Source organism: Panonychus citri, unplaced genomic scaffold (assembly GCF_014898815.1).
Source record: "Panonychus citri isolate SS breed McGregor unplaced genomic scaffold, ASM1489881v1 Contig00040, whole genome shotgun sequence".
Classification (NCBI taxonomy): Eukaryota; Metazoa; Arthropoda; class Arachnida; order Trombidiformes; family Tetranychidae; genus Panonychus; species Panonychus citri.
In genome coordinates this window covers 1,387,294-1,414,296 of record NW_026515445.1, presented here as the reverse complement: position 1 = coordinate 1,414,296, position 27,003 = coordinate 1,387,294, and the positions used below count along the sequence as shown (strand labels likewise).

At 33.2% G+C, this 27,003-nt stretch overlaps 2 protein-coding genes across 2 annotated transcripts; both read left to right on the top strand.

Moving 5' to 3' along the window:
• The first annotated feature begins 58 nt into the window (after window positions 1-58).
• LOC128397740 (probable chitinase 10) lies at window positions 59-4,381 on the top strand. Its single transcript, XM_053358488.1, has 5 exons — window positions 59-1,715; window positions 1,784-2,067; window positions 2,124-2,612; window positions 2,716-2,901; window positions 3,960-4,381. Exons 1-5 carry the CDS (start codon window positions 1,649-1,651, stop codon window positions 4,248-4,250), a joined length of 1,317 nt encoding a protein of 438 aa, XP_053214463.1. The 5' UTR covers window positions 59-1,648; the 3' UTR covers window positions 4,251-4,381.
• A 4,713-nt stretch (window positions 4,382-9,094) lies between these two features.
• LOC128397738 (uncharacterized) lies at window positions 9,095-10,652 on the top strand. The gene has a single exon (XM_053358486.1). The coding sequence runs from the start codon at window positions 9,424-9,426 to the stop codon at window positions 10,132-10,134; it is 711 nt and encodes a 236-aa protein (XP_053214461.1). The 5' UTR covers window positions 9,095-9,423; the 3' UTR covers window positions 10,135-10,652.
• Window positions 10,653-27,003: the final 16,351 nt, after the last annotated feature.

Below are 27,003 nucleotides of genomic sequence, written 5' to 3'. Positions count from 1 at the left end.
AATTGTAACAATGAAAAGAAAATTTTCCGTTTTGATTTAATAAGAAGCTAAAACGATTCAATCGCAATTATAACTTAATTTACTTCATTAGGAACATGAAAATATAAAATTGTTATGAGATTATACAATCGATGGCGTTACGAAAACTTCGAACCGGATCTGATTAAAAACCTGTTAAAATCAATGTCGAATATCAACTTTTAAAATGAGTTAATTTTTGTACATTACAGTGCGCATAAATTATGATAATTGAAATGTAATTTCATCATCCATGTGGGGAAAACCTTCAAAGAATTAATTTCATGTTAAGAGCAATAAGGTTGTCTATCAAACAGGTTTGCGTTGTCATAAAGATGCATCACTGAACAATTGAATTTTTCATTTTTGTCCTTTTGCTTATCCAAAGTAGACACTTTACTCTCTCTCCATAAATATTGGACAGAATTTTGCCTTATTTATTGGTCATGCTTCGAGATCCCGTTTCAAGGGTTCGAGTTGAAGCAATCGATGCGTTGGCCTTTTGCTTATCGAAAGTAGTTGTGCCAATTGCTGAGTACCTTGGATCCCCATGTATAGAACTTCTTAAACCATTTCTTCAATAAAGACTATCGGATACGAATCTTTTTCTTTTCAATATTATACAGCCAAAGACTTTGAGTTTGCAAACACTTTCTAAATCATTCACGTAGTTGAAAATAATCAATGAGAGATAAAGTTAACCCAAAGATATGATGATAAGTCTGTCCACTAATTCAAGTGGTGTAGTCTTAAAATGGTCAACTGATTAGATATCAAAAGTTATCTTTATTTGCTTATCATTAACTTCGTGAATGATTTAAAAAGTGGTTGCAAACTCAAAGTCTTTGGCTGTATGTTATATGAAAACCGAAACAAACTCAATGTACAAACCGTTACTTGTGATTAAATATCAATTTGCAACAAAAATGTTGTCACTTTCACTTATACGTAGCAAAATACTTGCAATTGTAACAATGAAAAGAAAATTTTCCGTTTTGATTTAATAAGAAGCTAAAATGATTTAATCGCAATTATAACTTAATTTACTTCATTAGGAACGTGAAAATATAAAATTGTTAATAATTGTTCCTTATTGTTAATATTTATACAACAACATGTAATCAAGTCTTGTTAACATTAACATTAACCTGTCATATTAATTGTTGCATAAATTGCTCCCATAATGAGGTTACATTGGGAAAATGTCATGATTATAATTAGTAGATTAGAGTAACAATTGTATTGGGTTGAACTGAATTAATTTCCATGAATAGTTTGATCAACCTTGAAAAAACTTACACAAAATCTAATGTCAACAGTAATGTATTTAAATCACTTTTAATCATATTAATCATTTAATGAGGCTTAAAGTGATGATCTAAATACGGAAGAGGAAACGATCAACTATTAATTGTATGCAAATTGTAAAGTTAATTTTTTCACAATCAAGTTCAATCAATGTCAATTTGTGTTCATTATCAAGGCTTATTCAAAATTCTCACTGTTTTTAAATTTGCATAATTTGATTTATTTATGATAATGATAATTAAGATGATGGTGTTTACAATCAGTTAACGGTTACATGTTATATTATCTGTTTAAGTGTTGAGGACAATTAATAGTTGACAACATGAGGAGACAACTTAATTCATTAGGATTATTTATATTAATTGTTTCAATAGAGTCAATATTTACAGGTAAGATGAAATTGACAATTAATCAAACAACCACACTAATGAGTGTCTATCTTTTCCTGTGATTTTAGTGCTTCAATTTAACAGCAATTTCAGTGAAAATGATCAATTGAGATTATCGACTATTGTGAAGCCACAATTCATTGGATTAAATAATAATCGACAATATAAAGTGATCTGTTACTATTATGCTGTCGAGGCTTGGTACAGGACAAGTCGAGGAATGTTCTTGCCTGAGGATATCGACGCGTCCAAATGTACTCATCTTCATTATGCTTATACGGTTTTGAATAGTGAAACCTTGTTGATGGAGCCAAGCGACAAATGGGCTGAAATCGATAATCGGTTTTATGAGGTAAGACGATTGAATTGATTTCTATTGTTTGTCTTTCACAATCGATCTTCTTTTAGCGAGTTATTTCATTGAAAGAAACGAATCGAGGCTTGAAGATACTTTTATCGATTGGTGGTTGGTCTGAACAATCGGACAAATTTTCAACCTTGGTCTCTGAGCGTCTCAATCGAAAGGCTTTCATAGATCATGCAATCACTTTTCTACTTTTACATGGATTCGACGGACTCGATTTGGCCTGGTTTTATCCAGTCTGTTGGAATGGAGATTGTCGACAACAAAATTCTCATTCAGATGATAGGGAGAACTTTGGACTTTTTGTCCGCGAGCTAAAAGATGCTTTTGATCAGTCAGAATCTCGATTACTTGTTACAGCAACAGTTTCCGGTGATCCAATGATTGCTAAACGAAGCTATGATTTTGTTTCTCTATCTCGACTTGATTATATTAATGTGATGACTTTTGATTATGTTGCTCATTGGAATCAATTAACTGGACATCAATCACCTTTATTTAGCCAACCAGGTTTTGCGGTTGATCTAAATGCTGTGAGTACTCATGATTAATTCAATAGTTACACAAAACTATTCCAATTATTGTTATGATGATAATTACAATCTCTCTCTCTCTCTCTTGATTATTTTTATTCAGAATTCAAGTCTACATCTTTACATTTCGAAGGGTATTCCAAGTCGCAAGTTAATTCTTGGTTTACCAAGTTTCGCACGTAGTTTCACTTTAGTTGACCCTAATGACCATGGGATTGGTGCTGCTGTTAAGGGTCCAGGAGACAAGGGGGAGTTTACATTAGCTGATGGACTATTAGCTTTCTATGAGGTAAGCATATCAACGTAATAACTTTTATTTGATATTGAATTGTAGCTAATCAACAAATAAACCATAAAGTTCCTCGTATAAACATAAATAAATGGCCAGAATTTCATTTCACAGCCTTTCATCTGATCAACGCTGTGTACATAGAGCAAAACTTTGTGTAACTGAAAATGATTAACCTGATTGAACAAAGTATGAACATTGCTTAAGCTGATTTAACATAAGTATCTCGAAGAAGATTAAAAATAGAGATAACTTTTCATGAAAAATAATGAAAAACTACAAAACTGTTGAAATTATTGGTAGAACTTTTTTTTGGCAAAAGTTACAAATTTAATCCATTCGAATGAAAAAAAGACTGAGCTTCAATAGTTCAATTCATTATAATAGCTGAAAGTGAACAAATTGTTAACACAAGTATTACAATAATAACGAAAATAATCATGATAATATTTAACAATCATTTGACTAATACAATCGTGATAGAATCGAGAACAGAAATGAATCAATATGAGAATAGGAATACTTAGTGTCAGAACTTTTTTACATAAAACTTGAAGGAGAATCTATTGCTTTTTCCAATCTTTTCTGTTGAAATATATTGAAATGAAATTTTTCTCTCGGAGAAAAAAAACAGGAAAAGGAAAAAGAAACGATGAAAAGACTGTTGTTCATCAATTGTCGCTTCAATAGATACTTGGAATTCATTAGTACTTGTCTTTAATTTAAGTAGTGGGAGTTAAGCTCAACTATCTTGATTGACTTTTTGGTTAAATTAACCATTGACCCATTTCCATGATAATAACACAAATTAAAGTTCAATCAATCTTGTCTATGGTCAATCATGTTAAGAATTAGAATGCTTATTAGTCCACAGGAATGAGCATGTTATTTTATCGAAAACTCAAAGTTCGAACTTTCTCTTTTATGTTCAGCAAACTATTCTAATCTATTTATAATAAACCTGTGATTTCGCACTAATTTTGAATTAATCTTTAATTCATCTCAATCGCTGACTTTTTGATTATTTTTCTTTTCATTTGCTGAAAAAAAATCTTCAGATTTGTGATCGAATTCAGAAAAAAGGTTGGAAACTCGTACGTGATTCAGAATCTGAACTTTTTTATACTTATTACAACAATCAATGGGCCTCATTTGATCATCCGTTAACTGTGGCAAGGAAATCACAGTATGTTAAAACCCATGATCTCGGTGGGATTATGATTTGGGATATTGACAGAGATGATTTTCATGGTAATTGTTTTGGTCGCAAGTTCCCATTGTTAACAGCAATTAACTCAATCTTAATTCATGGTAAATCAATAAAAATGATTCCAGGAAACAATCTTTGAGAAAAGTTAGCTCAGAGAAATACTTTCATCTTCAGGCAATCTGATCTTAATCAAACTATCAATTTTGTCTCAAATTGTTATAAATCATCACAATTATTAAATTATTGAAAATAAAGATAAAGTAACAATAATGGTTATTCCTAATTTATTTCACACCCCAATAGCTTATATCAAATTTATCGCTGATTGAAGTCTCAAAGAAAAGATATTGATGGAAATGGTTCAACTTTTTGCTTCGGATCTGTTGTCATGATTAAGGTATTGTAATGCAAGATTGAAGATACTATTTAGCTTTGAATCATCATACATGTACTAATGATTCTGGTGTTGATATACCAAGGGAACTGAACAAAAAAGACAATAGCAATGATAACAATCAACAATTCAAGCCACGAATAACTCATTTAGCGAGGCAACCATTTACTATTAGCCTTATAGTTATGATGAGGATAATTTTGCTTCATCAGATTGTTATGCTTTTCAGTTGATGATTTTATTGATGAGACCAATGGCGATTCTCGCTCTTCATCAGGATGATTAGAATGTTGGTCATCATTGTATTAAAGCTTAATGGAAACAATAATAATGATGATCAATCAAAATAACATTAAAATAGATTCAGGATAAACTGCAAAAAAGGTTTGATCTTTTTTTTTGGTTTAGTTCTGTTTCAGTTGAGTTGAAATTACACCGATGAAATATTAGAACATAATTATCATGAGATATTTCATCATTGTATCATGTTCAAGTTATTGTTATTTCAGTAGATGATAAAGCTTCAATATTAAATCACAAATATAATATAAATTGTATTTTTTTTGAAAATATCAGTTATCAAAGAAAGAAATACCTTGGAATATAGTGTGATATTCAATCGTCATTCAATTGATTGTCTAGCAACTTAATAGCTTTTAGCCTCGATTGATTAAGGTATTGATTTAGATCAAATTAAATCACAAAAATACAAATATTGCCAAGCGATTGATTAACATTCAGGCTCACCTCTCAATGAAATTAAATGATCAAATATCTCCTGAGATGATAACAATTATCATAATCAACGTAATCATGGCTGTATCTTCGATAGAAAATGATAAAAAGTTTCAAATGATTGTATTATTTCATTTAGATGTCGGTCCATTTGATTGTTTCTGATTCTCAAATTAATGATCTCATTATCTGATCACCTTGATTAGTTGGAAATAACCGAATCCCTTATATTATTTTATTCAAAGGTTTCTAATTCTCAAGTGTCAGAGTATCGGATCATTTTATTATCATTTCATTATCCAGGTATTATTAATTCTCATCTGCAATCACTAATAGAGTCCAAGGGATCAATTGGTTGAATCAATTGATGATTTGAAATAGTGTCCAGCATTAGGTAAGATAATGAAAATATCTCCAAATACGAAGTAAATCCAACGATTGTGATCATGATAACAATCATGATGGTAGAGCAATAATAATATTTTAACTGAATCAGTTGAAAGTTAAAAAGATTCTCATAAGCATCAAACATTCTGGAAACAAGATCAGAATATTAGTTTTTCCCTAGTTACTTTATTACATTAAATTATATTTGTCGATTGATTTTGTGATTCAATTTCCTGAGCCAGTTTAGAGATTTTAAACTTTTTTTTTCAATTTTCTTCATTTGGCAAAATTTCGAAAATTTTCTATCAAATTACCTATTAATAATATCTTGTGTTATTTTATTCTGACCAAATCTCCACCTTTCTCACCTGAAATCACGCTGCTTATTTCAAAGTTTTACCCTATTCTGAATAACCGGAACTTAATAAATAATTTTCATGCTGATTATTAATTGACAGTTTTAGTTTCAAATTCAATAATTAGTTAAAGACCCTTTGAAAAAATCACAACGAAAAGAAAAATAATTTAGTTTTTAAGAAAATAGAGTCTTCGCTAAAGGATACAACGTGAGAAAACATGAAAATCCTACAAGATGAAAGATTCGACTTGATAACAACAGAAGATCGTGTTATACAATCAGTTTCAAAATTTCATTAGAACAATGAATCTAAAAACAGATTGAAAATTCAATTAAATTACTCGTATTTATAATGTAGATTGGCAAAAGAAAGAGTTATCAAATAACGATACCAATAAAAACTGAAAAAAATCTCATACTGAATTTTTCAGTAATCATAATTTCATGATATTAATTCAGGGGAAAAAGCAATCACAATGTTTATCAGGCCAGTCATTTAATAATATAAAACGAGTATTTATCCATAGACTGTGAATAGTATATAATTTAAAATTACCTTTTATGCAAAGTTTAGGGTTACCATACGATTCAAATATTATCGCCCATGATTTTTATCATGCTATCGTTGAAACTGAGTTTCAATAAGCTGGTAAATGATATTGAAACTAATCCAGATGTGGTGAATGATGATTTAACAGGAGCTCCAAAATAATCTTTGTGTTCAAAATTAAACTGATAACTTTTCAGCAGAACACAATCCTCAAAAAATTAAACCAGCTCTTCAAACATTTCATGGAAATATCGACCCACCGTGTAACAGAACTCTTTTGTCTATGATTCATTTCAAGGTTTATAGTGTATGTACAAAAAGTAATAAGAGTAATATTATAAAGCCAAGAACCATGATAAAAATCGTTCAATTGGTTTTCGAAACAATTTATTCATCTTAAATCGAATTATTTGTCTTATCAATACTTTCGATTGTGTGTTAATGTACAAACTTAGATTGAAATTTATGTTATTATATTTATCTTATGAAGTTACTCATCATCTATTAATTGCTCTGCTTTTCGACCACATGATATATTAGTGAATAGATGCAAATATTGAAACAAATCCAAGAATCCAAAGAAAGTCTTGTCCAATCCCATTCTTAATTTTTCTATTACGTTTATTTACACTATTTGAACAGCTATTAGATGAAAAAGTATGATGAAAAAGAAAACTGTTCTTACCAAGTGATAGGAATTTTCTGTTTGATCAGTAAACGTAGCGAATATTTTATTTTATGCTTCTACATTGATGCTCTGTTGATATTTCGATTCCCTTTCTTACCAGAAAGATGATTTTATTTTCAGATCTTTATCATGGTTCATTGAAGTTTTCACCCTGATAATTGCAAGATCCTTGATGATCATCAATTTTTTATTAATCTTGTCACGTTTTATTCCAATATTGATGTATTAAAATGTAGTCAGTGTTAATAAATTATACTGATTTATATTATTTTATAATGATTTTGATTTTAGCTTCATTTTTATATTAATTCCTTGGGAGTGATTAATATGAATTTGATTTTTGGTCATTTAACGTATGAAAAAATTTCCTTTCAAAATTATCACTTTTACAGCAAGACCATTATGTGCATAAAGCTACACGTATGTATGTTCATTAAAATGAGAGGCATTAATAGTTGATGCAATCGGCTTGATTTCATCTTGTGAAATGTCTTAAAAATTCAATTTGCTAAGATCAGCAATCTAAATACATGTATTTATTTACTTTGAGATTTCCATTTCTCAAATAAAATCCTTTATTAGAAGTAATTAACGAGGATAACGTTAATTATCATTATATAATTATCGAATGAAATTATCACAGATTATGTTTGTTAAGCCCATAGCGATTCTCTAAGATAATAATAACGAAATCTGATGAAAGTATCATAGAAAATATCATTTTAGTTATTGACTTGATTATTAGTTTTAATTGACTCGAGTTTGGTCAACTACCCGAGACACCACCACCAAAAGATACACCGTCACCAATACCAACTGTATCTTCATCTGGATTCCCATACAATTCTCGCCGCAAGTTTGGTCAACTTTCAGAAACTGCGAGAGTTTTAGATCAACGAGTAGCATGTTTACCAAGATTTTTTCGCTATGGCTACTTTCCAATTGACAAATTACTCTCATCAGAACCTTGCAAACCAGAAAAGTCGTGTCAAAGCGAAAGAATCAAATCTTTCCTCAACTGGGCTTTTGATAAAGTAGTTTCTTCCTATCAACTTGCTGCAGCTGGCTTCTATTATCCTGGTATAAATGATATTGTTCGTTGTTTTCACTGTGATGGCGCTATACATAACTGGCAGTTTGGTGACGACCCTTTTACACTCCATGCTAAATGTTTCCCTAATTGTGGTTTCATACTGAAAACTAAGGGACGAGAACTTGTTGAGAGCCAATCACAATCATTTTTTTGCTAATAAGCAAGTTTCTGTAACACAACTATTACGAATCATTTCTTCTCAATAATAAATAAATTTGGAACATTATCAATACAGTTGATCGTAATTTAATAGACAATAATTCAAATTGATATTTTAACACTTATCAATACATTTTCGAGTGATATAGATCTCAAGAAATGCTGCGACCATTTATTTTGCATGTAAATAAATTATTTTTATCATCTTTAATGGTGAAATTATGGTTTGAAAGTTGAACTCCAGTTTCACTAGTAATCCACCAGGGAGAAATACAACGAAAACACTGTTGAATAGTGAAACAATAAGCTATCTAATAATATCATTGATTGTTGGTTATCGGTTGTGGCAGACGGGGGCCAGGTCAATTTATGAAAAGTTGCTGCAACTCTGTTATTATTATAGTTTTCATCTTGACTGGTAATTATTTTTTGAAGGACTTTCATTATCTTGTTTTCCTTTAGCCCTGGAGTACTTTACTCGAGTAAAGTCTCATTAACATAATCACACTGTTAATATATAAGATTTGATCTTGACTGGTAATTATTTTCTGAAGGACTTTCATAATCTTGTTTTCATCTTGGCGGGTAATTTATTACGGAGAACTCTAAATAACTCGTTTTCATTTAACCCTGGAGTACTTTACTCGAGTAAAGTCTCATTAACATAATCACACTGTTAATATTAAAGATTTGATCTTGACTGGTAATTATTTTTTGAAGGACTTTCATAATCTTGTTTTCATCTTGACTGGTAATTAATTACGTAGAACTCTAAATAACTCGTTTTCATTTAACCCTGAAAAACTTGAATGAGCAGCTTTTAGATGGTTTACACCCATCAAAAATTCCTTATAAAACCAGAAATGACTATGAATACAATTCATTCCATAGTTTTCTCTCGTCTAGTGAACATCATTAAGCACTTGAATAGTGTATTTAACTTCAACAATGAATGTTTTAAGTAAGTTTTCTAAGTCGTCCGAAGATGTTGTTTCAACATTAACAGCAGAGTTTGGTACAGAAAATGATTATGAAGAAAGTATTGACAACTATCTTGATTCCGCCGAACAACAGTTTGGTCAACTACCCGAGACACCACCACCAAAAGATACACCGTCACCAATACCAACTGTATCTTCATCTGGATTCCCATACAATTCTCGCCTCAAGTTTGGTCAACTACCCGAGACACCACCACCAAAAGATACACCGTCACCAATACCAACTGTATCTTCATCTGGATTCCCATACAATTCTCGCCGCAAGTTTGGTCAACTTTCAGAAACTGCGAGAGTTTTAGATCAACGAGTAGCATGTTTACCAAGATTTTTTCGCTATGGCTACTTTCCAATTGACAAATTACTCTCATCAGAACCTTGCAAACCAGAAAAGTCGTGTCAAAGCGAAAGAATCAAATCTTTCCTCAACTGGGCTTTTGATAAAGTAGTTTCTTCCTATCAACTTGCTGCAGCTGGCTTCTATTATCCTGGTATAAATGATATTGTTCGTTGTTTTCACTGTGATGGCGCTATACATAACTGGCAGTTTGGTGACGACCCTTTTACACTCCATGCTAAATGTTTCCCTAATTGTGGTTTCATACTGAAAACTAAGGGACGAGAATTTGTTGAGAGCCAATCACAATCATTTTTTTGCTAATAAGCAAGTTTCTGTAACACAACTATTACGAATCATTTCTTCTCAATAATAAATAAATTTGGAACATTATCAATACAGTTGATCGTAATTTAATAGACAATAATTCAAATTGATATTTTAACACTTATCAATACATTTTCGAGTGATATAGATCTCAAGAAATGCTGCGACCATTTATTTTGCATGTAAATAAATTATTTTTATCATCTTTAATGGTGAAATTATGGTTTGAAAGTTGAACTCCAGTTTCACTAGTAATCCACCAGGGAGAAATACAACGAAAACACTGTTGAATAGTGAAACAATAAGCTATCTAATAATATCATTGATTGTTGGTTATCGGTTGTGGCAGACGGGGGCCAGGTCAATTTATGAAAAGTTGCTGCAACTCTGTTATTATTATAGTTTTCATCTTGACTGGTAATTATTTTTTGAAGGACTTTCATTATCTTGTTTTCCTTTAGCCCTGGAGTACTTTACTCGAGTAAAGTCTCATTAACATAATCACACTGTTAATATATAAGATTTGATCTTGACTGGTAATTATTTTCTGAAGGACTTTCATAATCTTGTTTTCTTCTTGGCAGGTAATTTATTACGGAGAACTCTAAATTATTTTTATCATCTTTAATGGTGAAATCATGGTTTAAAAGTTGAACTCCAGTTTCACTAGTAATCCACCAAGGAGAAATACAACGAATGTAAAAAATGAAGAAAAAAGTCCTTCAAAAAAGCAGATCGTGGTAATTACCAAGAAGTAATTTTGATCAAGACTTCCGAGATCAATTGAAGATGATTTCAGGCGGTGAAACAACAATTTGAGCTAGGATCAATTGGTTGGTGAAACAATTATTGCACCCGTTGCCATGAATTTAAGAAGCACAATTCCGAAAGAATCCCACCAAACACAAGCCATAACCTTTGAACCAAATTGTGAATTTCTTGACCTTCGATTCACGTCTTCTTTAGATCTAAATAGCCAAGTTTCATCCATTAATAAAATACACTTCAAAAAGTCTCTTTTAATCGAGTTATAAACCGATAAAGCTTCGCGACAACATTTAACTTCTCTTTGCTCATTGGCTTCGAATAGTGAATGAGATATCTATTTTGCTGTCAGTTTTTTAACGCCTAGATCATTTCGGATAATTCCAAATACTGTCCCAACTGAAATATCAGTTTCACGAGCTATAGTCAAGATGCAAATTCCAGGATCAGCTTTGAATAGAGCCATGGTATCAGCTTCCGCTCTCTGGATATCCATTTCTTGGGGGTCTCCTGGTCTTTGAGCATCTTCTACACTTTCACGACCAAAAACGAATTGTTGAACCCAATATTTGACAACAAGATAACTTGGTTACCAAAAGAATTGAGAAGTTCATGGAAATAACTATTCTAGCTCTTTTCGAAGCCTGTTCTAATACCTTATCGCCACCACAAAGATCGGAAAGTTGCTCTAAAACCTTTCCAAGTGGGAAGTAGTATCTACATCATATGAATAATTATTTTTTCTCATTTTTAATAGCTCGCCTAAACCGACCTGTTCATTGGTAATTTCGAGAATTTCAACGGGTGCATTTCTATCTTCGATTCGGAAAGAATCTCTGAAGATATGCCATTTTTCCCTATTTTTTCAATTTCCTATTTAACATTCGATTCTTGATTTCATCTGTTTCTTCTTCGACAACCTCCAGCACCTCTTCAACACGTGTTGCCTGAGAAATGGAAAATTTCTATATCAATGAGATTTGAATGAGAACATGTTTTAGTAACATCTTAGTTATGATCGCACTGGTGTGGCTTAAATTAGATTAGCCAATGAGAGGCGATCAGTGTAAAATTCGGTTTGATTGTCTCAGGCCCTCCGGGCCTTTTTTTCATTAATTAACCCGTTTACGAGTGACACCTCACCTAACCTAATCTAACAAAACAGAACAAGCCAAACAATTAGTTAATTAGTTACATTAATTAGCTCAGTAATTTAGGTTTCAACTTTGCCGCTAACTTAAGCCACACCAGTGCGATCATAACTATGATCTTACCCATTTTTTGGTTTGATTTGACGTTCTGCAGGGATGTAATGTTTGATAAGATCAGACAGACAATAAATAATAACAATTTCGCATGAATTAGACCAAGTCAAATAGCAAATATAATCACTATTTTCCGCGTTTATTTATATTTTTGTCATTACTGACCGGGAAATTTTGACATAAATATTTGTTTATCGAATTTAAAAATTTAAGAAAAAATGGAACAAGGCTATGAGCAGAAAGCTCAAACTCGCATTTATGAATAATATTATCATTTATTAGAATCAAGATTTCAAGTTTATGCTGAGATCGAAGTGTTTAAATACACAGTGTATATTGCTATTAGCATCTTCAAACTAAGTCTTTGGTTACCAAACTTTAAGATAATTTAATTTATTGGTATATCACAACAAGTTCAGCCCATTTTCAGCAAAATATTATATTCATTTGGAAATCCATTCATAAAAACAAGTCGAAAAAAATTCGTAAGAAATTCAGATTGTTTCTTTGTTCAAATCCATTAACTGATTCATTCTGATATTATATACATCATGTGATGTACTGTTTAATAGCTTTGGTTACGTGTTCGTGTTTGTCTTATCGAAATATACAAGATATTTCCATTCGGCATATTGAATTTATCATCGTAATAATGCTAGTATCGTCATTTCAAAAGTTATAAATTCTCATTTCCAGACACATAAACATAAATTCATCGATTCTTTCATTATTTCATTCAGCTTAATCTCATTGTCGATTTCTCATCATAATCATCTTTCTGTACTCATCTCCTCCTATCTCTCACGATAATCATTTTGTACTATTGGATAAAATCCAAAGAGTCTCGAACGAGGAAAATAATAAAATTTAAATGCTCCAAAAGCAATACTTTGTTTCTAATAACTTGCACATGAAAAAATTGATTCGCATAATATATTTCAATTAATTGGATCACCAAAGAGGAAAGATGGAAGACAAAAAGAAGGAGGAGGAAGATGATGATTATTAGATGATAGAAGAAGATAAAGAAGAGCAAATAGCAAAGACAGTCTTGTATTGATGAAGATATAAATGATAATGATGATAAAGAATGGACTTGGAGCGAGAATGTTCTGATTCTGCAATGAACAAGGAAGTAAAAAGATTTCATTTTTTCATTCTTCCCAGAATTCAGTCCGAATCCCTTATCTGGTAAATTTTTTGCATGATTTTCTTCATCATTGAAAAAATTATTTTTTTCTGATTATCGATTGTTGATCATTCTTATCAAATTCTTGTCCACCCTTTTCGAGCTCTACAAGATGAATATCAGTTTAATGAATATGTAGTACAACATTCGTCTGAATAAACATCTATTTTCATAATATGTGAATATAATATTTATTTATGGAATCTGAAAAATCAGTCTTGCTGAAATCTGAAGCTGATTGGGTAGTCATTATGATGCTGATGATAACGATAATGATTCAAATGTGAAGGAAGGTTATTGCTATGAAAGTTAAATTAGGAATTCAAATGAGCTCATTATAAGGACTTTCCATGATAATCAACACCAGTATCATGATGTATCACGATAATATTCATATTAATAACAATAATGCTTCCATTATTCTAATAAACTTGTTTGTATCAGTTATACAAGAAATGGTTGTAATGTTTTTTGTGCAAGATGAAAAGTTGATTATCATGATAACTCATCCGATGTAATTGAATAGCTAATATCAAATCAATCTAATGAAAAATATGTAGGATAAAAGATAATACAATAATTTGTTACATCATAAATGGAAACTCAGATAATTTTTTCGCTTTTTTATTCATTGAACTCATGCTTATGAAGAGTCGGAATAATTTGGATCTGATCTGTAGCTTATCGAAGATAAAAAATATATTTCCACTAACAATATAGATGGATTAGTGATTCGGTATATAAAGATATTAATAAGATGTGACTTAGATTATCAGGAAGCTTAAATAATTGTTAGGTATTAATCCGCACTTCCTAAAACCCTATTGGTAATCGATGATTGGTAACAATTTACCTTTGGATTAACTTTAGTTTCTTTTCTTCTTTTTATTATCATTTTGATTTTAATCATTTTTCTTTATTTTAATCTTATAAGAAATGACAATTAGACTCATCAACCTTAATAATGGGTTAATTCTAAATTTCTGTTTTAATCATTTAATCATCTAAAGATAACTCATTGTTTTCTTTATTAACAATCCTTATCTTGGTTAACCTTATAGGAAAGTATCTTCTGTTTAGCTTGATTAAGCTAACGTATTTATGTTTCTTTTTGATTTACTTTGTAAGCCTAAAGGCGCCATTTCTTATCTTAAATTTTGTTCTTTTCTAAATGCTTTCCCCCATTTAGAATCTATTGATACATTGATTTAACCATAGTGTTAATCAGTTAGAGTTTTACTTTGAAACTGTTCGTTTCATATTCTAATTCAATTAATAAAAAACCATTTCATTGATTAATCTGTGCGCTTAATTACGGTCCTAAAAGTACTTGTAAGATTAGATTGTGAAGGACTAATCGCTCTTCTGTGTTCGATAATTAATCAGTAGATTAATTGTGAAACTCTAGCGAGACTCAGTAAAATTCAACCTATTGGTAAATGAATTTCCCTGTTTCAATAGAAACACCAAGTTACTCAGTCAATCCCCAAAATCTTCCCTTCACTTGGCGACCCAGGCAGGATCGTTTTTAAGTGTATTAACAGTGCTTATGGTACAAACACGTAATCGTGCTTACCCATCACCACACCCAGTGAATAGTTCACCTGAACTCTCAAGCTCATCAGAAACTCATATCTTATCTGATCCTATTGGAACTCAAGAATTGTTCGAAATGGCTACTCTCATCAAAGATATTCCTTCTGAGGAAATCATCGCCCTTCTCGACCACTTTAGTGTTACCCATCCACCCAATTCTTTCCTTAAGAAAAGACTCTATGAAGTCGTTGCCACCAATCTTTTAGCTATTGGTGAAGAACTTGAACCCTCTGATATTGATGACCTATCGGTCCAGGAGGTAAAAGATGTGGATGTTCCCCAATGGATTCGTAATTATCGACAAAATGGTTTCCTTGAATCCGAGATTCGTAATTTGATTGTCAACATAGGACGTGACCAAGACACTCTCGAGTCAGTTACTGAAACTGAACTACGTGAAATTGGCCTTCCTTTCGGTGTTATTAAAAAGATAATTAATCTTCGTGCTAGTGCAACTACAGCTTCTACATTGCCTATTGGTAACAATTATTCCGAGCCAAATGAACCCCGTCCAAATACTCCAATTACTCATGAAGATGAACCTATCAGTCACTCTTCAACTCATCTACCTGACATACTTGGTCTAGTTAATACAATGCTTCAAAGCAACAAAAAAGACCCAAAGGTGGTAGAATTTATTAAAGGAGAGGACATGGCCGAATGGATTAACAAATCAACCCACAGATTAGGACTGGAAGACTGTACCGATGCCACTAGGCTAAGATGTCTAAAGAAAGGTCTCTCCCATGAGATACTTTCGCTTTCTTCTCGAATACCATCGACTATTACTGACTATCATGAGTATGTCACTGCTCTCAAAGAGGCATTGAACATTCCGGCTATAACGGCAGATGATGCCTATCAGCTAAAGAATCTCATGTACGACCTCACAATTGCCCCACAGGAGTTTTTGGATAAACTTCGTCGACTCAATAGAAGAGTTAAAGGTAAAATGGAGGACAAAGGTTTCCTGTTCGATATTTTAACTCATATTCCTGAGTATATTGCTGATGAAATCTATCGACAAGGTGCTAACAATGATGAAGCTAAAATCATCAACATTCTCTATCGATATTATTACGATAGAAAGAAAAAAGCTGAAAGATCTAAAAATGAAACCTCAAGAGGTCAAGGATCCAGCAAACCAAAACACAAAAGTGAATCGTCTGATCCTAAAGGAAAAATCGACGAAAATCAAGGTAAAAAACCATATTGTACTTCTTGTCACAATACAGGTCATGTTTGGAGAAATTGCAGAAAGAGATTAGAAAAATTGGAAAAATCTCGCTCTAACGAAACATCTCAACAACCACAACCTTCAACTTCGCAGTCATCTAGTGATAAAAAGCCCACCAATGTCAACGTATTAAGTGGATCAACTCTACAGAGTGACCCTCCTGATGCTATTAGACTCAACCATATATTTTCGGTTAACTCTGAAATTCCTTCCTCAGCTATTCTCACCGAAATGGGAGATGTTCAAGGAATGGAACACATGGCTCTGATTCAACTCAACATTGAACATTCTAATGGTAACCCAATTGAAAGTTGTCGTGTCCTATTGGATACCGGTGCTACAGCTTCTGTCATCGACTACGAACTAGCGTTAAAATGTGGAGTACATATCGTACCTACATTCAGCCAACTGAAAGGTGTATCAGGTTCTTTAGATGCTGTCGGTTTCGCTTACGCTTCTTTTGTGCATCCAGAAATTGGTGATGTACGATTGGTTAAATTTAAAGTCGTCCGAAACTTTGAGCCTACTATTCTTATTGGATCTGTTTTCGTACATTTGTACTACATGCAGATTAACTCCGATGGAAAGTACTTTATCTGCAAAGCGAGAGCAACACCAGATGGAAAGACCCTAAAAGGTGAATTTAATTTTCGCTTCATTACCTCTAAAGAGACTGACCTTGTGCTTGATAAAGCAAAATCAATTGCAAGAAACAATTTTTACCCTCATGATATTGTTGATAAGCTACCATTCGACTTCGATCAAAGCTCAAAACTTTACAAAATTGAAACTCAAGATAATTTTGTATTCATTGCTAGAGCAAGTGAGATTGAACTCACAAAAGGTGAATTTACTTGCCTCGAAGTTCGTTCCTTTTTAGAGAAACTAAAAGGTCAGCTTAATCCCAACTTATCTATTGATTATCAAACTCAACTCTTGGAATTGTTACAAGAATATAAAGATGTGTTCGCTCAAAATCGTCGTGATCTTGGATTCGTCCCAAAGGAGTTATGTCCTATTGAAATAGATATTGGTGACAACAAAGTGCCATATCAAAAGCCGTACCCGAGTTCTATTGGTAAAAAGAAAGAGTTCAAAAAACTAATTGACGAACTCATTGCCGCTGATATCGTCGAGGAATCTACTGCCGAAGGTGGATCACCTGCCCTATTGGTAGAACGTCCTGATAAAAGTTATAGACTCGTAATTGATTATCGTGCTCTCAATAGATTGACTAGAGTCCCTGCTTTCCCAATGCCTCGAATAGATGATATTCTGGAAACTGTTCGTGGAGGAAAGTATTTCAATTTATTTGATCTATTCCAAGGCTATCACCAAATTGAGCTTGCTCCTAAAGAGAGAGAAAAGACTGTCTTTGTAACTCCTGACAATAAGTTTCAGTACAAGAGATTGCCTATGGGCTTAGCAGCAGCTCCATACGCTTTTCAAAAACTAATCAATAAAGTCCTCGAAGGCCTCCAATTTGACAAATGTCTAGGCTACTTCGACGATGTTCCCGTTATTGGTAAAACATGGGAAGAACTTTTAATGATGACTAGAATCGTTTTGGATCGATTCAGAAAGTACAACCTAAAGGTAAAGCTCGAAAAATGCAAGTTCGGCTACAACGAAATCGTACTTCTAGGTCATCTTGTTTCTGGTAATGGCATTAGACCTGACCCAAAGAAGGTCGAAGCTGTAAAACGCTTGCCATATCCAAAAATGTAAAGCAACTTCAAAGTATTCTCGGTTGCTACAACTACTTCTCTCGGTACATCCCAAACTTTTCGCAACTTGCCGCACCTCTATACAGATTGATCTCTAAAGAGAGAAAATTTAAAATGTTACCCGAAGATAAACAAGCTTTGGATAAGCTTAAAGATGCTTTAATTGCAAAAACCCTATTGGTACATTTTGATCCAGAGATGCGAAGAAAGATAGCAGTTGATGCATCTGATCTAGCGATTGGTGGTGTATTATTACAAGAGGATAAAAATTCAGAAAGTTATTCAAAAGAAACTCCGATTGAAGAGATAAAGGATTGGGTCCCCATTTCATTTTTCTCGCAGAAACTTCAAAAACATCAAATTCGGTACACCGTTTCCGAAAAAGAATGTCAAGCCATCCTAGTGGGAATAGATAAATTTAAACATTATCTAGAACACGAACTTTTCTTAATAGAGACTGATCATCATGCCCTTTGCCAGCTCCCGAAAACTAATTTCAAAAACGCAAGATTGCAACGCTGGGCTTGGATGATGAGTACCTATCAGTATAAAATCGTCTACCGTAAGGGATCAACTCATATGCCTGATTGCTTCTCAAGGTACCAGTCCGAGTGGAACCATCGAGCTCAAGATATCGTTGACCCTGAAGAGGAATTTTTAGATAAACTATTGTTGGTAAATCACTTACATTCTAGTGAATTAGATCTCTACGAAAGAGGTGCTAATGTTGTCAACTTCGTCCTAGAGGATCCGAACTTTTCATTAAGCCATCCCCCTGAAATAGTTTATGTAACTGAAACAAACCCCTGGATTACTAAGGTAAAACGATTTCAATCTACTGATGAACTCTGTCTAAAGATAAAGAAACTTCTCGAGGATGAAGATAAAAAATCAATGAAAAAATATTCCTGTCGAAATGGATTAATTTACCTCAAAGATCAAACTCGAACTACTGAAAGAAATCGATTGATCATTGGTCCCTCGCTCCTAAAGGAATTGTTTGAACAAGAACATTCATCTCCTCTTGCTGGACATTTCGGTGTCGAAAAAACTTATCTATCGATAGCTCGTCGTTATTACATGCCTTATTTGCATGACGAAATTAAAAAGCTTTGTGATAATTGTGATGTTTGTGCTACAGCTAAAGCCGCTTCAGTTATCTATGTGGAACCACATTCAAAGCCGATCCCGACTCACATATTCGAACGCCTCGAACTGGACGTTCAAGGCCCCATCACCATTAAAAATGTGAAAAATTGATCGTAGTCATGGTCGACACTCTATCGAGATATGTATTTGCACGAGTTTACCCTCACCAAAAGGTAAACAACATCAAAGACTTTCTAACAAAGTTTTTCAACCTCTTTGGATTCCTAAAGTGATTCAAACGGATCAAGGTAGTAACTTCATGAGTGAAGAAATTTATCAATTCTTAAAAGAGAAAGGCATTAAACATGAACATTCAACTTCGTACCACCCTCAGTCCCAAGGCATCGTCGAACGTGCAAATCGTACGATCGCCGATAGGCTTAGAACTATTGTTATTGAGAAGAAGTCGATTAATTTAGCTAAAGCTTTAGATCTTTCTCTATTTGCGATTAATACTGCCGTCCATAAAATCACTAGATTTTCTCCCTACTTTTTAGTTTTTGGCCAGAATCCCCGAAAACCTCTCGACAATCATTTAGATTTACAAACTTTCTCAGGTTATACCCAACCTCAAGCAAGGTCAATCGCTTATGCTAGACTCAAAGCCCAACAATCTTATCAGAACAATCGTATTCGCTCATTACACAAACAATCTCCGTACCAAATAGGTGACTTCGTGTGGCTAAGAGACGAATCTACAAATTCTGACTATAGTAAAAAATTGTCAACTAAATGGCATGGACCATACATGATTTATGCTATGGCCAAAGGTGCTTTATTCTTGCTTGACCCTCAATCTAAAGATTTTGACTTATTTTCCGCTAACGTTAGTAACTCGAAACCCCATAAAGGAGAAATCAAAAACGAATTGAAAAAGTTAAGAGATTCTTATTTTAATGTCGATTCAAGTAATTGGCTAGAGCCTGAAAATCCTGAAATTTCAGTTAACACTGAAAATGAAGAGCAGGAAGAAATTGAAGAAAATGATGAAGACGAAATTGATCAATCTGTTGATTCTAATTTTCCCGAAATAAACACCTCTAATGAGTCAGTAGTGTTTGATGCCCAATCTAAAGATGATAATGTAAACACTCATGAAAGTTTACCTAAAGGTCAAAGCGCAAGAAAGCGATCAAGACTTTCCGCTGATCAATCAATTGTCCAAAGTCAACAACAGATTATTGACTCAAATCAACAATTAAACAAAAGATTAACCCGTGGACAGTTAAAAGCATCAAATCAAGTAGACAATATTTACTTTCTCACCAATCAATCCACTAAAGTGAACGATGACAAATCTGGTTGTCAAGATAATGAGAAATCTATGGGAAACATAAAAAGTCAACCTGGTTATCAAAAACAATTAATCTCCCTTGCTAATGTAAATAAGGAGTCAAAGTCAACTATTGTTATTGTTAACCCATTTTCCACTAAAGTGTTTATCTTCATCGACTTCAATTCAAACTCTCAAATCAAATTTCTTATTTTGATTGATTCGATCTCAATTTCAATTTGTTTACAATTTGTTTCTATAAATAATTGGCTATTACCAGCGCTTCAATTACTCATCCAGCGTTTAAAAACACTTAATTATAATTTTATCTTAGTGATTTTTAAAGCCAAGTTTATCTCTATCGAGGTATATAAAATGTCTTCTTCAACCCAAAGGTCTCAGTCACCTTTAACGTCTAACGCTGAATCTTTAGATAGTGTTTTCGAAACCAATTCTTCTTCAACTGTTAACGAAGAACCAACTTCAACAACTGGTCGAAATCAACCCTTGGTATCTTCTTGTGAAACTGCCCCTCTCACTAGTGAATCTGGATCAACATTCGATTATTCCCCTATTAGTGTTGATATTGACATTTCCACCGAGGAATCAAATAATTCACCTGTGCCTCCACTTTCACCTGATGCCCTTTTCAACTATCGTATTGGTCAATCGCTAAGACGAATTCGTGAAGACAATTTAAATCGAGTCGAACCAAATTTTCCTCTCGTCGACATCAATTCTCCTAAAGGATCATCACCTGGTAAATCTTCTTCTAGTGAATCAGTTTCATCATCGCCGAAGAAAAATCAAATTCCTAAAGGCAAAAATAAAGATCAATCAAATCTTGGAGCTAACCCTGGTGATTTTAAACAACCTTTTGGTAGAAAAAGAAATCATTCGAATTCTCCATCGCCTGTTATTTCCCCAAAGAAGATGAAAATGTCGGATAAAATGGATCTTCCTGGTACTCAAAATGTGGAATCGTTTTCTTTAGAAACCTCATCTACCCCTTTTGATCCTGATCAACCCTCAACTTCTTCTGGTATTACTAACGAGCGTTATAAATCCACTCCAGTCGATTCATCCTCTAAAGAGCAAGTTCCAACCCGAACTATTGTTAAAGCCTCTAATCACAACTTGACTGTTAGTGTGGAGAATCAAAGTAACATTCGTTTAACTTTTCAAACGAAAACCAAGGAAAAGTCCGGTGACCCCAAATCAACTGATAAAACTGGTGGTTATCTTGGACCTGACGATTATCCCTGGTGTCCCAATGAATATCCTGTTCCTCTTAAAACTGCTCCTATTCCTGAGTTCTACTCTAAAGAGAATTTCATGAAAATTAAGGAAAAAGTTATTGCTAAAGCAAATGAGTTTGAACAGAAGAAAGAAAAATTTTTCAATCTCATCAAGGAAAAAATCTACTTGAACATCATCAATGATCCAAATGTTTTCAAACTATCTATGGATGATCTTCATGTTGGTCTCCCGAAATCCAAAGTGATTTCAACTCAATTAAATGAAATTTTTAAAATGATCATGTGTACCCTATGTGAACATGTATCTATTGATCCTGTTGTTTGTACTGAGTGTTCATCATGGTACTGTTTTGAATGTGTCCTCTGGTTAAACAAAACTTTAATTAAATTGAATTTCATCCCACCTTCAACTGATGATCAATTCCTGTGCATTGTTGTTGGTTGTGCTGCTAAATATGCACCTAAAGATGAATATCCTCGCTATAGTGAAGTTCCCGAGTCAGAAACTCTAACGAGTTATCTTGCCGCTGAATTTGTGTGCCGCCGAAATCGATGCTGTGGCAAATTCAAACCAGCCGATTTCTCATCTCATGAAAAGCGATGTCGCCGTGGACTCCTAGAGGAAGAATTCAATGTTCAAGACAACGAAGTTTTCAAAAAAGGTCCAGAAAGACAACAAATGGCTAATCAACCAAGACGATTAATCTCAGCTTTACCAAGCCACATTAAAGTCGCTATAGCTGAAGAAACCACTGTACCCAAAAGCTTTCCAACTCAACGTGATCGAATTGAATACAATTTCGAAGGCTTAGCTTATTTGGTGTACAACAAGGAAAAGAATCCATCTGACCCGTTGCTCGCTCCAAGTGCCATTCGAAGCTTCGCTAACCTTAGCAATAGCTATTGGTCCGTTGTAAAGAGGATCAACGACCCAAGTGCACCCATCTACGAAGGAGAGCAATGGCTCCAAGATGTTGGATTCGACCCCGTAGTCGGTAAAAAAGCCGCCCCTGGTCAACGTATTCGACCTGAAACCACTCAATGGAATTGTGTCCCTGACTATCTTATAAGAGCTTCGGCCGAATGGGCTCGTTTTGCTGAAGGATTGCCTAGACCACCTCATCGCCGCTCTAGTGCAAAAATATCTAAAGATCATCATGAAACTGATCAACCATTTGTTAGAATTGATCCAATGCTCCGAGTTCCCCCTGAAGAAGTCAACACAATCATGAACAATCTTAACCGAAATTGGACTAGCATCCGTGAAATCGTTCGCTATTGCGCCCCCTCATCTCGTTCATCATCACGGTCATCGTCAAGTTCACGATACCAAGTCTATCGAGATCAAAAACGCAATGAAGCTGGTGCTACTTTCCATAGCAAATCGAAAGTCCAAATTTACCCTATTAAGGAAGAGATACTCGAAAAGATCGCCGCTAACACTAAAGTGCATCCCGACCCTAAATTGGTTTCTCTATCAATATGGCTTTTGTCGCATCAGAGAGATCCACTTGATCAACGATTGTTATAAAACAAAATAACACCAAGACCTTGTTGGATTATGATCATGGATGGAAACCAAGAAATCATTTATGAGACTTTTGTGAGATATCCTGAAATCGCCTACATGGATACACATCATCATGGTCTCTCTAGAGGTGATTTGAGATATGCAAAAAACCTCATGTCGGTTCGCGATCAATTGATTCAGTATCTAGAGACATGTAAAATCCTAGTTGGATCTGGTTTGATAAATCAACTCAAATCTCTTGGTCTCACTATTGCGGAATTGAACTACTTGAAACCCAAGATGCGGGAGATTACTCAATTTTTCTCTCCTTATAAGGAATCAGCTTGTGCTCTTAGCCTTGTTGCTTTTCTTATGTTCAGTGGCTATACAATTCCGAACGAACCTCATTCCCCTGTTGTTGAATCTCTTTTGAGTCTTCAACTTTACATGGCCTATTGGCAAAAAATAGAGGAAAAATGTAAAGAGCTGAACGATGGAATCCATTATGGAAACTGTGTTAAAACTGTTAACAATAGTGAAGTTTCCTACCTGTTCTCAATCTACGCTAAAAATGTAGATGAAGGTCGAGCCTCGTGGCCTCAGAATTGGTACTACTATGGTATTGAAGGAAGCCGAGATGCCCCTCGATTCAATGATCGATGCTGCACCCCAAGTACTTCGGACATCGCCATCAACTCTAGTGATTACGAAATTGAGCTATTGCCACTTGAAGAGGATCCACTTCCAATGCCTCAAAGATTCAATGCAATTGTCCCTTTCAGTTCCTCTAATGACCCCCAGCTAACGCTAATCCTAATCCTCGAATCCCAAACCAAGTTTTAAAAAGGGTTCTTGATCAAAATCCAGGGCAGTGTTAGGTATTAATCCGCACTTCCTAAAACCCTATTGGTAATCGATGATTGGTAACAATTTACCTTTGGATTAACTTTAGTTTTTCTTCTTTTATTATCATTTTGATTTTAATCATTTTTCTTTATTTTAATCTTATAAGAAATGACAATTAGACTCATCAACCTTAATAATGGGTTAATTCTAAATTTCTGTTTTAATCATTTAATCATCTAAAGATAACTCATTGTTTTCTTTATTAACAATCCTTATCTTGGTTAACCTTATAAGGAAAGTATCTTCTGTTTAGCTTGATTAAGCTAACGTATTTATGTTTCTTTTTGATTTACTTTGTAAGCCTAAAGGCGCCATTTCTTATCTTAAATTTTGTTCTTTTCTAAATGCTTTCCCCCATTTAGAATCTATTGATACATTGATTTAACCATAGTGTTAATCAGTTAGAGTTTTACTTTGAAACTGTTCGTTTCATATTCTAATTCAATTAATAAAAAACCATTTCATTGATTAATCTGTGCGCTTAATTACGGTCCTAAAAGTACTTGTAAGATTAGATTGTGAAGGACTAATCGCTCTTCTGTGTTCGATAATTAATCAGTAGATTAATTGTGAAACTCTAGCGAGACTCAGTAAAATTCAACCTATTGGTAAATGAATTTCCCTGTTTCAATAGAAACACCAAGTTACTCAGTCAATCCCCAAAATCTTCCCTTCATAATTTACTATAACTCGATTATATTGTGGAGCCTAATGAACCGAATCTATGAGCTAATTTCCTGGTCTTGCTAATTAATTTCACCTATTATTTATATTTATGCATTTAATATAAAACAAAAGATGAAACTCCAGGAGACAAGATAGATTGGTAAATAAAAATATGAAGACGATTTCTTTCAATCTTAATTATAATCTGATTTGAGAGAAACTGAATAAAAGAAAATGACAAATTGAGCTTAACAAGCAAATAAATCACTGGTTAACTGATTAAGAGGTAATCTCTCATTGAAATCAATTCCAATTGTAGCTGATTAAATTAGATTATACCGAACGATAATAGATAATAAAATCAAATGAGAGTATTCAACATTCAGCTTGGTCAATAAGACTTAGTTAAATGAAGCACATCGCTTTTTTCTTGGACTGAAAAAATGTCTTAATATAACGTTTATTACTATCTTTATGATCATCAAGCTAAGGAAATAAACGAAATGATTTGATCGAGCCAACAATGAGTAAATATCACCAACTATCATGATGAAAACTTAATGCCCCTGCAAGTTCAATAATGTATCATGAATTTCAAGTTTACTCCAAATTGATAACAATGGTTCTAATGATAATATCAAGCTACTTTGAATGGCGAGTATTTTACATAAAATCTATTCTGATGGTGACAATTACTTTTATTATAATGTTGATGAAATATCGTAAAAACTGTATTATTGGACACACTCACTGACCATTAAAATGTTTACAATGATATTATAACATCATGGCCTCTTTTTTGTCGGTTTACTGTTATCAGTTTTTATTTTGACTTGTTACATTTACCATTGGACTTTTATTGATGTCAATTCAGACACTTTCATGTCAAAAAAGTCTAATTCAAGTAACACCCTAAACCAGAAAACCCCACAGACAATAACATGATGATGATTATATCATGAAGATGACAACAGTTTCCTTACGCTTGGTGAAGTCCCTTTTTCTTGTAAATTTTGTAGTTTATAATTTACTTGTTAGTCTTTGATTCTTATTTTTTTTTCTCGACTCATCTTCATCTTCATCTTCATCTCCATCATGTTTATGTTTCCAATCGTCATTTTCCTCTTGATTTTTCTTCTTCTTTCTCTTCTCTTTTGTTCCCGTGAAAGTTATCCTCTGATTTATAATTCTAAAAGGAGAAGGATGAACAAGACAAAAAGGACAATAAAATCAAAGAAAACGGAAGTGAATTGTCTCCATAGACTCTGAAAGTTACGGATTTAAGCTCATTCTCAATCTTTAATCTTTATGTTTAAGAGAAAAAGATAGACAATAACTAATAGTGTAACAATCCATCAGCAAGATGAGAGTTGATCCATAGAAACAATTCTTTGGATCAAAAAGTATCATGTGGTCATCTCTTAGTGGATATAATTTATAAACTTGAATAATGATCGCATATCCATCATCTGATAAACGCTATTGTCTATCAACACCTTACAAAACGAGCTACAACTCAATTCTTTACAATGAACATTTATTCAGCTATTAGCTACAATTAGTGAATGTCTTTTACATCATTATGAAAACTCACATGCAGTAAACTCAAGATACCACAGAGCTGTTTCCAGTACCTGTTACTTTTAATTAGCAAGTTTTGCATTTGAGTTTTCTTTGTTTTATACCAGAATATACAGAGTGTCGTTTTCTCTTTGAATTGAATTAAAATCGTTGTTTAGTTTTTCCGTTTTTTACTCTTCATGGGTCATTCATGATTACAATACTTTATCCAAGCTTATTTTTTTAGATTCGATATTTATAAGTAGACATCATGTTATATGAACATTTATTAAGAATCAGAAAACCATGAAAGAGAAGAACGAAAACTCTGAAATTCTTAATCTGTTTAGTGAGAGAAAACAAAAGCCCTGAAAGAAAAACTCAATAACTTTTTTTGTTGTTCTTTCACCAGATGACAATATTAGATAGCATTGGATTATCATAATAAATGTCCATTGGAATACATTCTGTCGGTTAACTTTCCAATAATTTATATCATTATATTTGTATCATTCAATCAATATATTATAACATTTTTCCCTTCATCTAATACACATACAATCATATTATATCAAATTCAGATAATGATATCAAAGGAAAGGAAGAGGGCGAAAAAAAACTCAAGAAAAAGAAAAAAACAAAAAACAAAGAAGGAAAAGGAAGAGAAAAAGAATGATGACAAGGATGACGATAATGGTACAGAAGTGATCTCAAAATTCATCATAGTTAACATGATAATCGTTAAAATATCATCATGCTCATCA